The 12,316-nt window shown below is 40.1% G+C and overlaps 2 protein-coding genes across 2 annotated transcripts; both read left to right on the top strand.

Annotated features, from left to right (window-relative positions):
• The first annotated feature begins 5,144 nt into the window (after positions 1 to 5,144).
• On the top strand, positions 5,145 to 9,456 carry bud13 (BUD13 homolog). Its single transcript, XM_078266382.1, has 10 exons — positions 5,145 to 5,308; positions 5,474 to 5,561; positions 5,822 to 5,906; positions 5,994 to 6,299; positions 6,817 to 7,124; positions 7,219 to 7,327; positions 7,526 to 7,664; positions 7,786 to 7,967; positions 8,065 to 8,146; positions 9,040 to 9,456. The coding sequence occupies exons 1-10, from the start codon at positions 5,169 to 5,171 to the stop codon at positions 9,131 to 9,133; spliced, it is 1,533 nt and encodes a 510-aa protein (XP_078122508.1). The 5' UTR covers positions 5,145 to 5,168; the 3' UTR covers positions 9,134 to 9,456.
• Positions 9,457 to 10,412: 956 nt separating this feature from the next.
• Positions 10,413 to 12,086, top strand: snrnp35 (small nuclear ribonucleoprotein 35 (U11/U12)). The gene has a single exon (XM_078266296.1). The coding sequence runs from the start codon at positions 10,566 to 10,568 to the stop codon at positions 11,268 to 11,270; it is 705 nt and encodes a 234-aa protein (XP_078122422.1). The 5' UTR covers positions 10,413 to 10,565; the 3' UTR covers positions 11,271 to 12,086.
• Positions 12,087 to 12,316: the final 230 nt, after the last annotated feature.

Here is a 12,316-nt window from a genome sequence, read left to right as displayed (position 1 = left end):
TTCTATTTAAATAGCGCATTTCATGAAACGCTTTACACAAGTACAGGGGGACAAGGGAAAAGAAAATAGTAAGCCAACTGACACAAGGACTAAAAGGAATAACACATAAACACACAAAACAAGACATTTGAGGATGTCATCTTGGTCTTTGGGAAACAGTGATCATCATTTTTCACAATGTTCTGACGTTTTATAGACCAAACAACTAATTGATTAATTGAAGAAATAATCGACAGATTAATCGACAATGAAAATAATTGTAAGTTGCAGCCCTAGACACAAATTATATACTGTATTTTTTCACATTATTCATGAAAAATAATATGCAAGATAAATGGTAAAGCTGACACTTGTAGCTCTTCATAGACTAATGGGCATATAGAATATGCTGAAATATCCAGCAATGTTGCACACAAACTGACATAGTAGAACGGTAGAACGGAAGAGTCTGAGGCTTTGTCTGAATGTGCTTGAAGATAAAAGAGAAAAAGATTATGTAGGCGGCACCATGGCACGTCTGTCTGATAAGCTCAAGTGAAATCCATTAATTTTCCATCAAAACATGTTGCTAATGCAAAATAGTTGCATGTAGATCAACAGAATTCATATAAAATATGGTTGTAATATCATTGGGGATCAGGAAAAGCAATGTTTATATGAAAAGCCACACAAAATGTCTTCATATTTATAATTTTTTAGATCATTTAGCTGTATTTTGTTTGCCCTACATTGTCAAGAGGAATGGATTACAGTAATTAGGCCTTTTGTCAATTTTCACTAACATGAACCCTCTGTGCTACAACTCTATCCTTGTAGTTCTTTAAATTTGTCTCAGACAAAATCCAAACTCTTCAAATGTTACTATGTAATGTAGTACTTTCAGCTCATGCAGCCAAAAAATTTAGTTTATATGTTTTCCTTTTTGTGTAGGTTTTCTTTGGGTTTCAGAATCAGAATCAGCTTTATTGGCCAGGTTTGCGCAAACAAACAAGGAATTTGACTCCGGTTTACCAGGTTACTCATTAAGGCCAAACACATGTAAGTCAGGTGGACTGGTGGTATGAATGTGAGCAATCTACGTTATCCTCTAAACAAGGTACCTGTCCAGATGTTTTCCTGTCTCCTGCACGGAGCATGCTGGTAACGGCACAGTACTCTGTGACTATGTGTAGTGGGTTAAGCCAGTGAATAAGTATTCATTAGTTTACCTACACAATGTTTCACTTTATTTAGACTACTTATTACTTTTTTCCACACATACTTTTGTTATATAAGTTGTTGTAATATTTAGCTCTCTCACTCTCAAAAAAGCGGACCTTCACTGGATGGTTTTGGTCATATCCATCCACATATAGGAACCACTAAACTTCACATGGCGTACTGTACCACTGGCACCTTGTGATGCAGGCTATGAATCTGCTTCCAACTTATTTCATGAAATTCCTATTATTGGCCTTAGGGTGGAGACACTGAGCCATTTTACATGAGTCATTTGGCATGACAGTTCTAGAAATTTCTAGTGGGTCACAAATTCACCCTGTGGTAACATGCATTCATACTGTGCAAACAGGAAGTCAGTAAAAGGACATATCTCTTTATATTTTCTTGAAACATAATATAAGGTGGTCAATCTTTTTACCACAGTAAGTGCAGAGGTATGTGCTTGTTAGACACAGCACATTACAATAATCACGCTAATCTCTGTGGAAGTAATTTATAATGTATCAGAGCAGCTTTAAAAGTGGAAACATGAGGGAGACTACCACATAGAGAGACATGAAGGGGACATCTGGACAGAAGTGGAGCTCCAGAAATGAGACAAAGGTGAGGAGAGGACCAGAGAGGAAAGGGAACAAGGTCATAACAAGCTGCTGGTGAAAATGATGATGCTGACAGAGTTTTGCAGTCCTCCTGGTGTCCTCCACCAGGCACTGCAGAGGATACAGACGAATCAGCGCTCTCTGGTCCACCCTTATCCCTCCCACTATCTCTCTCTCCACCTCACTGTATCGCTCCCACCTCGTCTCAGAAGTGTGATGCTCTGCGTTGCTGCACACTGAAGTCACCAGCTGTTTATCCCCCAGCCGGATAAGAGCACGCAGGCAGGAGCTGCTACATCATCCAGCCCTGAAAGGAGGTAAGACTGCTCAAAGGTGTTCAGCTGCAGCTTGGGGAACAGATAAGAGCACTAGTGTCAAATCAGGGACACAAAGAATATGCTAGAACATTAGGTATGCAGGGAATAATAAAAGAAACTACGTATGTGCAGAGATGTGTAAACATTAGTCTATAACTTAAAATGTACTATTGGACTTTGGATACTGACAAATGCAAAACTATGTCGAGGGCATTGGAGAAATGTGAGGAAAAGTATAACAAACAGGCAATAAAACAGGAAAGAGAAAATATCTGTGCATTTCACTCTGAATCATGTCCAGTCATTGGACTGGACCACAGGTGGGCTCAGATCAAGTTCTGGAGGCAACCAGAGGACATTTACAGCAGTTTAGATCAGAGCATCTCAACCTTGTTGGCTTGTGACCCATAAGTCATGTTTGCTAAACCAAAAGATTTTGTATTTCTTAATTAATTACCCTTAGTATCTTTTTGTTCTATGTTTCTCTCTGTACATGACCTCACCCAGAATGACCTCACAACTGTCTGGAGAGCGCAACCTGCTGGTTGAGAAGCACTGATTTAAATGGATCATAACTCAATTTGTTGTGTCACTGCAAAACAAGTGTTTACATTTCCTTTTAATTGATGCTTTGTAATTTGCTATTTTCTTCTTTTTTTCAAAGTTGGATGGGTGCTTTTTCATCATGCTCAAGTCTCTGTTTGTATTTGGAGTGCTGGGAGGTAAGAATTGCGTATTATTACTAAATATTTCTTTTCTTGTATTTGGAGACTTTTGTGAAAAAGGCTTATAATAAAGTTTGCAATTAAATATATCTTTACACACGCTCTCATCCACTCTGTGTTTCTCATAATGCTTGTCTTTGTTTTTCCCCAGTGTTGCTGATTCCAGCAAAGTGTGATCTGATATCCGTGTGTGTTGAAGATGACAACGACCTGAGAGTAGACTGTCTGATTGAGCCCAAACCCAACAAGATCAACAGCTATGAGTTCTCCTGGTCCTCTGGAACCAAAGAGTCCCTTATTAACACCAATGTGTCTGGTTTACCAGCAGAGTTACAAAAAAAAAGCTATGTGGAGGAGCTGGAGCCTCACGGCTACAGAATGACCCTGACCGAATTCATAGACAAACTCCCGAACAACACCACCTACATGTGCAAAATATCTGGGGAGGTTGCCAGCGTCAATGTGGTGAGAGGTAGGTGGATTGACTGTGTGTGTGTGTGTGTGTGTGTGTGTGTGTGTGTGTGTGTGTGTGTGTGTGTGTGTGTGTGTGTGTGTGTGTGTGATGATTTTGTATATGTATTTACGTAACTGCATCTATAATATTTATGTCCCTGTAAATTGTTCCCTTCGAGTGGACTTAAATAAATTGTTAAAATGTGTAAGTGTGTGTATGTGTGTGTGTGTGTGTGTGTGTGTGTGTGTGTGTGTGTGTGTGTGTGTGTGTGTGTGTGTGTGACTCCGATGATTTTGTCAACTGTTGCATCCCACTTTTCTTTTCTTCCTCTGCAGAAGAACTTGTCCCATGTTCAGCTGTGAGCATGTTTCTGATGAGCTCCTGCTCCTGGATCGTTTGTCTGCTACTCTTCTATCAAATGCACAGCTAAAAAAAACATGCAGGATTGTGCTGGCACACCCACATCTAACCACACGGCGTCAATAGCTTGCAACTTTGTCTCTCCTTCTCTTGTTTTCCTCCCAAGAGCACTGAAATAGTATTAAAATGTTTTCATAACCCTCTTTGACCAGAAAGAAGGAAGATGACTCAACAGAAATGTTTAGACATGTGCTTTTTGCTGCAGAGGCACACATAACTGTATGTGTATGTAACTTGTCATGTAAATATGACTTTGGAAACTGCATTTGTTTTCAATAAAGGGATGCTATTTAGAGTGAGACATTGATTTCTTGTGAATTCAGTGTTTATAATAGTGGGACAGAACTGTGACACAGATGGAAATAACAGGAGATTTCACTGCTTTTTAAAGCTGTGTCATGCACACAAGCTCCATCATTTTGGATAAAAGTGTTACTAATGTTAATGATGACAACATGATTAGAATTACAACTTATGCATTTTATGTTTTAATGTAGGGTGTACGGGTTAGGCCTACAGTATAAAAAAGTATACAAACCCCATGGAAATGTTCATATTTTTTTGTTTCACAATGTTAAATCAAAGTAGATTTAATGTGTTATTGTTCCTAAACGGATATACTGAAAAAGACCTCTTAATGTAAAAGTGAAAATATCTACAAAGTGATTTGAATTAATTCCAAAAATGGAATACATAATACTTATCTGCATAAGTATTGACCACCTTTAATAAGACACACCTAAATCATACTGGGTGTAGCCAGTTGGTTTTAGAAGTCACTAATTAGATAAATTGTGATCACTTGTGTGTTGGCATGGGAGATTAATTTATTAAATGTATGCCAGTAGCTTTAAGTAAGTACTGTGACAAAAACCTCCACTGTGAGGACAAAGTTACACTCAAGGCAACTTTTTAAAAAAAAGGTGACTGAAAAGCACACGGCTGGGGATTTCCAAGTCTCATCCCTTGGAGTATAATCAAATCAACCATTAAGAACTGGAAAGAGTATTGCACAGCTGTAAAACAAGTGAACATGCAAGTTAGTTAGGTAGGGTGTTGTTATATTGCCATTTTTTCCCATTGACACTTTAAATTCATAATCTCACTTTTCATGACAGTGAAGCTGCCCACGCCCACTTTATTACAAAAATCTGACTATGCTCAATTTCAGATCAGTGGTCATAAATCTCTCTCTCATTCACTCACACGCACACGCACGCACGCACGCACACACACACACACACACACACACACACACACACACACACACACACTTTTGCCGGTTACATTTACAATCCAAAGAGGCAAAAAGAGTATTGTCTGACATTACATGACATAAACCCTTAGCAGAGCTTCTCGTCTGGTATTTGACTGAGTTGGCTGAAATTTGCGTTCTTGACCCTCTGTGCTATCCGTAGTTTCCGATAACATAATGATGGCCGCTTCATATGGTAGCAGTGGATCAGAGCTATCTAAAGCTGAGTACCTAAAACGTTATTTATCCGCCGACGAAGATGCAAAGAAGTCAAAGGGGAAGCTTAAAAAGAAACGACGTAAGGTTCCTGAAAAAGGGTGAGTCGGCGGATACGTTTTAAATAAGGTGTTGTCAGGCAGGTTGTGTGTGTTAAGCTAACGTTAGCTGAGGTCGCTGTTGCTGTTTAGCGCCGCTCGTTGTAATAAACTTAGTTTTTGAGTGAAACGTTTGTGTACTTAACTCACTTTTACCTCTTATCAAAGACTTAAAATAGTAGACGATGACATAGACTGGAAACAGATGGCCATAGAGGAGAAGGAGATTGAAGAGGACGAAGAGGAAGCTCCAGTGGTAAGAACTTTACGTTAGCTATCTCTATCAAGCTGGCTAGCCTGTGCCCATTCATTCACATAGATATAACGTTATATTATTCGTTCTCGTGCAGTGATTATCCCGCTAACTTCTGCATGTGCCCCTGATAAACATGCCGTGTACACTCATTGTATACACGTATTCCTGTAATTTTCTAAGGTTTTTGGTAGGTTTATCTTGGTTTAGCTGTATGTAGAAAATTGCATCTTCAAATGCGTCTCTTGTGTTTGTCTACTGAGATTGCTGAGATGATTGACGATCGACCGGAGGAAGTGAAACAGCTGGAAGCCTTCAGAACCAGCAATAGATGGAAAGTGATTGGAGGTAATTGGTATTTGTGAACGAAGTAAAGAGAATTTTTTTTCTCTAGGCTGAACAAGCTTATTTACTTTAAGTCTCCTCTACAAATAGCTGATGAAAATGAAGACACAGAAGAGGGGGAAGGAGGAGAGTATCAACATCTAGAGCCTGTGACATCAAACAGTAGTCGCCATGACTCCCTAGAAACATCCCCCCAAAGAAGAGGTCGTCATGTTTCTCCAGACATATCCCCTCCCAGAAGAGGTCGCCATGACTCCCCAGACACATCCCCCCCAAGGAGGGGTCGTCATGACTCTCCAGAGATATCTCCTCCCAGAAGTGGTCGCCATGACTCTCCAGGCTTGTCGCCTTCTAGGAAACGGTCAGGGAAATCGGGGAAGTCAAGTAGAAGTAAAGGTGAGAAAGGTGATGAAAAGTGATTTTTGAGGCTGAACCTGGTCTCTTTCTGCATAGGGCAAGGTCATACTAGCAAAGACATAAACATCACAACAACCAGAAAACCTTCCAGTATTGGTATACAGTATATCACAATATTATTTAATGGATATATATTGGGAAAATACCTATTAAGTAGTTGATGTCCATCACATTTGATTGCTTGATAGTGGAAGGTCGAACTTTAATTTTGCTGGAACTCCTAAATATTTCAGAAGTCACTATGAGAAGACTCTTGCTTAGTAATTTTTACGAGGTCTTAATCTAGAAAATAATATTGTATATTGGGATTCATAGTGTTAAAATCCAATAAAATTGGTACAGTGAAATGTGCTAAATGATAAATCAAAAATATCGATATATTCTGGCCAGTGTTTTTGCTGCCATCCCCTCACAGTCCAACTGGCCTAACAACCTCTTCCACATTAGAAAAGTAATTTTGGTGTTTACGCTAAACCATTCCTTATTTCTTTGTCAGATTCATCCCCCGGCAGAAGAAAGCCCAGTTCATCATTATCAAGTAAAAAACTTTCTGAACCTGATCCTCATCAGTCACCACTGGCAAAGAGGGCTCAGAACAAGCATGATTCAGACTCTGACCAGTCACCTCCTCGAAAAAAGCCACTAAAAGGAGAAGCTTCAGACTCCGACCAATCGCCTCCAAGGAGGCACTCAAAAACAAAACGAGGCTCTGATTCTGATCAGTTGCCACCCAGGAGGCGGCCGCGGAGTGGAAAGGACTCGGATGAAGATCTGTCACCACCTCGTAGGCCTGGCCAGTCACAGGTGAGCAACGAGAAGTTTTTAAAGAGTGATATGAAATCTTATTTGCCAAAAAAAATGTCTGTGTATGAAATCCCTTTTTCTGTTTTCTTCTCAGGGTCCGAGGATGCTTTCTGGTGGGAAGGCAGGTCTGGTTTCTGGAGATGTTTTAAGGAAGGAGCAGGAGGAAAACCGACGCAGAGAAAAAATCAACCAGCCACTGGAAGGTTAGCTCAGCTTTCCGTTTTAAGATGCTTTTCCTTCACAGCTGTTGATGGAGGAACTCACAGGACTTTCTATCTCATATGATCTACATGACCCATGCATACTCCAAATGTCGTTGGTCATAGTTGTGATTAGTTCTTGTTGAATGATGCAGTCCTCTTTCAGATGACATTTCATACCTGTTTTCCTGTTATGACTAGATGAATCCCGCAATGCCCAGACGGTGTTCCGAGACAAGAGTGGTAAAAGGAGGGATTTGGATACAGAGAGGGAAGAACAGAAGAGGAAAGCTGGAGAAAAAGCAGCAAAGGATGAGAAATATGCTCAGTGGGGGAAAGGGTAAGTCTGCATAAGATTTTCACACATTATGAGAAGGCAGTGTGATTGTGACCACATAAAGATTTGAAATGTGTTGTATGCTGACTTGTTTTCCATGGTTAAAGTCAGCATATGTTTATAGTTTGGCCCAGGGCCAGATGCATCAGCAGAAACTTGAAGATGCAGTGCATGAAGCCCAGAAGCCGCTGGCACGTCACCGCGATGACGAGGATCTTGACCGCATGTTGAGAGAGCAGGAAAGGGATGGCGATCCGATGGCTGCGATGCTGAGACGGAAAAAAGACCGCAATACGAAGACACAAGGTTACATATGTGTACCTTGTTCCCTAAATTGACTGATGCAAAATGGTTGTTACCGCTTACATTATATGTTGTAAATCATCATATTTTTGATTTGCAGACAAACCTCGATATAAAGGCCCACCACCACCTCCAAACCGCTTTAATATTCTACCAGGCCATCGCTGGGATGGAGTTGACAGGTACAGTGTGTGTGTGTCAGTCTGTGATTGAGTGACTAAAAGGAATGCATTTGTAATGTGATGAATGTTACCTTGTGTCCTTTTTTAACTTTTACACTATTCTCTTACATCTCATGTGTGTACAATAATCCTGATCACAATTTTGGCCTCTCCAGGGATGCCACGGTGAGGAAATAGTACCACCGGTTAATAAACTTGTGACGGTGTTACCGATTCCACCGGACATTTTACAAGAAAATATATTTGTCGATGACGCTCAATATCTGTAGAGCGCTTACTTTGATCTCTGGCCTCTCCGTTCAAGCTTTTGCTGCGTGTGCCTAAAGCCAAAGATTTTCTGTTTGCGGCCACTCTAGCCAAATGTTGTCTCCAGATGGTGCTACCTTTTAAAGTTTACAGATTGCCTTATTAACGTTATCAGGTTCCTTATTAGCACTGGGTTTAAATCTGAAATAGTGCCAAATAGGCACTTTTGCTTTTCGCTTTGAACCAAATTGTCTGACACTCTCCTTACTCATGACATAAGTGAACTTCTGCTACTCTGTGCTGCAACTCTGCTTCTGCACGGAGCAGACACTTCCAGTTTATAATTGTAGCTTTGTTGTCTGACCAGTATTGATAACAACCTTAGTATTTAAAACATTGCTGCTGCTATGCTAAATTAACTAAATGTTTTTTATTTATATAATTAAAATAAAGCAAAACGACAGTTTTGGTGGGCAAATTATGTAACTGTGTATGACTGAACACTGTTTAACATCGACTATCGCAGCAAGCCTAGCCTCTACATTAAATGTAACCAGGTAGGGAGGTTTTCTCTGGTGAATCAAAGATGGAGTTGAGGGTGTGCTTGCAGAATTAACAGTGGAACTTGATTTATGTGTGTCTCGCAGGTCAAATGGTTTTGAACAGAAACGCTACTCACGAATGGCGGATAAAAAAGCCATCCAGGAGGAAGCATATAAATGGAGTGTGGAGGACATGTAATGGCAATCGGAAACTGCTAGATAAGGAGCGGAGCTGAAGAGCAGGACGACTCATCCATAGAATTAGACAGAAGACAGAATATCTAATCCATCTACTCAACAGAACTGACATTTTGAAAATAGACTGAGAAAGATTTGTTCTCTTCTCAAAGCTGTTTGATAATGTACAATGGACATTGGATTATAACAAAGTGATAAACCACAAAAACAGTTGTACATAGCAGTGAAGTGAAAGCATCTTTATTATTTTGTAATAATTAAGTCGATGTGGAGCCAAAAACCAGTGTGTTTTTCACTGTTTTATTAAATGATGTTTTTGTAACATGTTGTGCCCTGTGTTACAAGTGTTCACATACAGCAATGCAATTTACATGAATACAGTTTACATTTAGTCATTTCATATTATGGAGCTGTAGTGTACTGAACAAAATAATAAATAGTTTTGGAAGTATTTTGTTATTTTAGTTACTGGATAGGATTACTCGGTGGAAACTGAAGACATTTAAACATTTTACGTTTATATAGTAAGTGGACCTTTAGTGGGGATTGTTGGATTGGAACTACATTTTTTTTTCAAGGTCAAAAATTAACTTCCATGCTTAACTGTAAAGCAAATGTGAGTCATAACAGTAAGTAAGTAGTAGGAACAGTTGATTTACATAGCACTTATCACAGACAGTCCCAAAGTGCTTCATAGGCCAAATAAATAAATACATAAAAACAAATCGACAATTAAAACAAAAATAACAGCTACTGAGCTCACGTCTCAGCAGATCCATTATCATGACATCTGAGCGAACGCCATCTGCTAAAGAAGATCATGATTAAATGTTTGAAAACTCCGAAAAAATAGCAAGTGAGCCTTGAGTTGAGACTGTTGAGTAAAATGATATAACGTATTTCAAATAATCAACCTATGCGTATTTGTATTGCTAATTAAGTAAAGCCTTGCACATTACATTATGGGATGTAATATTTTTATTAGGCCAATACATATTTTAAAATACAGAAAAGACGGTGAGTGTTCTTGTACAAAGTGAAAGAGCTGAGTTTGACCAACCGACTTACCTGAAAATTGGGGATGGTGTAAGCTATTTATTTGTTACTTTAATTCTACATAATTATCAACATAAATTGTAAATACGTGTACATCTGTAATTACACATGGTTATAAAAAAAGGACAAGTATTTGTAATCTACAACATTGCCTATTTAGAAAGTATCTAAAGTCGAGTAAGTAGGAACCTTTTTAAACGCGACACACTAGAACTCGTTTCACGACGGAATGTTTTTGTTGATGCACGCGCAACTGCAGACTACTCGGGTCACTCAGAGCTAGTTATCGATTAATGTAGCGAAATAACCGACTGGAAACTGTCGTTGAAACTCATGTATTGAAGAAATAGACCTTTGTAACTTAATTGCAGGTAACAATGGTTGACTGGAGTCCGATAGCGAAGGTGTACGACCCGCTGAAAGCTGGGAGCATCGACGGCACGGACGTGGAGCCCCATGACCGGGCGGTATGGAGAGCTATGGGTGCCCGCTATAAGCCCAACAAAGGCGTTGTTGGAGACCCACTGCTCACCCTGTTTGTGTACCGTCTGAACCCCCAAACAACAGAGGACAAACTGCACCAAGTGTTCTCCAAGTACGGAGACATTCAGCGGCTCCGGCTGGTCCGGGACATCGTCACAGGCTTCTCCAAAGGATACGCCTTCATTGAATACAAGGAGGAGCGGTCTGTTGTCCGGGCACGCCGGGACGCCAACAAGCTGGTGGTTGACCAGCACGAAGTGGCTGTGGATTTTGAACAAGAGAGGGCTCTCAAGGGATGGGTCCCCCGGCGGCTAGGCGGCGGTCAGGGAGGGAAAAAAGAGTCCGGACAGCTGCGGTTCGGCGGCAGGGACAGGCCTTTCCGTAAACCCATTAACCTCGGGGTCGGTTCCGTGCAGGAACGAGGAGGCGGTGGAGGAGGGAGGGAGTGGGATAGACCAGGGGCGAGAGACAGGGAGGACCGGGACCGACACAGAGAGGCCCATTGGGGCAGCAGAGGTAGGAGAGATGACCGGGACAGAGCCAGGGAGAGGGATGACCGCAGACAGGGAGACAGGAGCAGGCCTCGGGACAGAAGATGAAGCCCATATTTACAAAACTGGAGATAACTCAAAAGTCCTGATCTTACCAGGTTCAAAGTAAGTCTGTTAAAGATATTTTGAGCCACAGTCTGCTCAAATGGAGACATTTTAGGTGCGCACTAAAGGACAGTGGGACTGGTGATTTGCACACATGAGACTGGACAATGAAAAGAATAAGCATTTCAATTACAGATGACTTTCTTGTGTTATTAGTTCGGTTTGGGTGTGGAATGACAAGTTGCCTGGTTGGTCTTTGTCAGATTATACTGTATGGTAATGAGATGTCAAAGTGGAGCTGCCATTTTCAGTTGGTACTCAAGTATTTTAGTAATTCTCAAGGAAATCTGACTTAGTACATGCTTTTGTAGTGTACATTAAGCACTGCAAAATAGTGTAGTAATTCACATAATTCAGTTTGCACTGTACATTACAATGATAGACTTTTTTCAATTTTGATGTTGTCCAGCAAGGATAGCCTAATGTGAAGTCTTACCAGCAGTAAATAACCAAGAATTTAAAAGCATAATCTGCAACTAAAAGGGCAAATTGGCATTCTTTTTTTATTATACATCTACAAATTACCTGTAAATCCAATTGAATCTGTTAACGCATTTTCTCTTTATAAGTATGACGATTCAGTTTCTGTTTTGAAATCTGAGGTAATGCTTTATTCGGTGTTGAAATCAAAGTTGAAACACTGTAAGATTTCCTAAGGTGGGCAGTTTAACAATGTAGTGCCTCTCTATGTCAAAATCTATGGTAAAAAGACACTGATGAGGGTTTGTGCAACACTGACTATACAAGAGGGAAGAAAACCAAATATCGTTTTATCACAAAGGTGTTGCTTTGCTTAGAAGTTTAAAAACTTAGCAGGATTTTTATGGGTTACATTTTGCTCTGTGAAAGAAGCCATTACATTTATTTTCTTCTATTGCATATATAGCTTTGCTACTTGCAAGTTTTCTGTGTAATTCTAATGCAAGACATATAGCTTCAAAAAGGTCAGTAATTTAATTTATAAAAGTTGCAACTCCATTATTTACCAT

The sequence above is a fragment of the Sander vitreus genome, chromosome 13, assembly GCF_031162955.1.
Source record: "Sander vitreus isolate 19-12246 chromosome 13, sanVit1, whole genome shotgun sequence".
Classification (NCBI taxonomy): domain Eukaryota; kingdom Metazoa; phylum Chordata; class Actinopteri; order Perciformes; family Percidae; genus Sander; species Sander vitreus.
The sequence above is the reverse complement of the archived record's forward strand: the minus strand, read 5'-3'. Positions and strand labels throughout refer to the sequence as shown.

Bases quoted from the DNA above. Each gene is read 5' to 3' on its own strand.
- bud13 (XM_078266382.1), top strand. From the start codon at position 5,169: ATGATGGCCGCTTCATATGGTAGCAGTGGATCAGAGCTATCTAAAGCT. The intron at 5,562-5,821 runs GTAAGAACTTTA...TTGTCTACTGAG, and splicing joins ACGAAGAGGAAGCTCCAGTG to ATTGCTGAGATGATTGACGA. The intron at 6,300-6,816 runs GTGAGAAAGGTG...TTTCTTTGTCAG, and splicing joins GAAGTCAAGTAGAAGTAAAG to ATTCATCCCCCGGCAGAAGA.
- snrnp35 (XM_078266296.1), top strand. From the start codon at position 10,566: ATGGTTGACTGGAGTCCGATAGCGAAGGTGTACGACCCGCTGAAAGCT.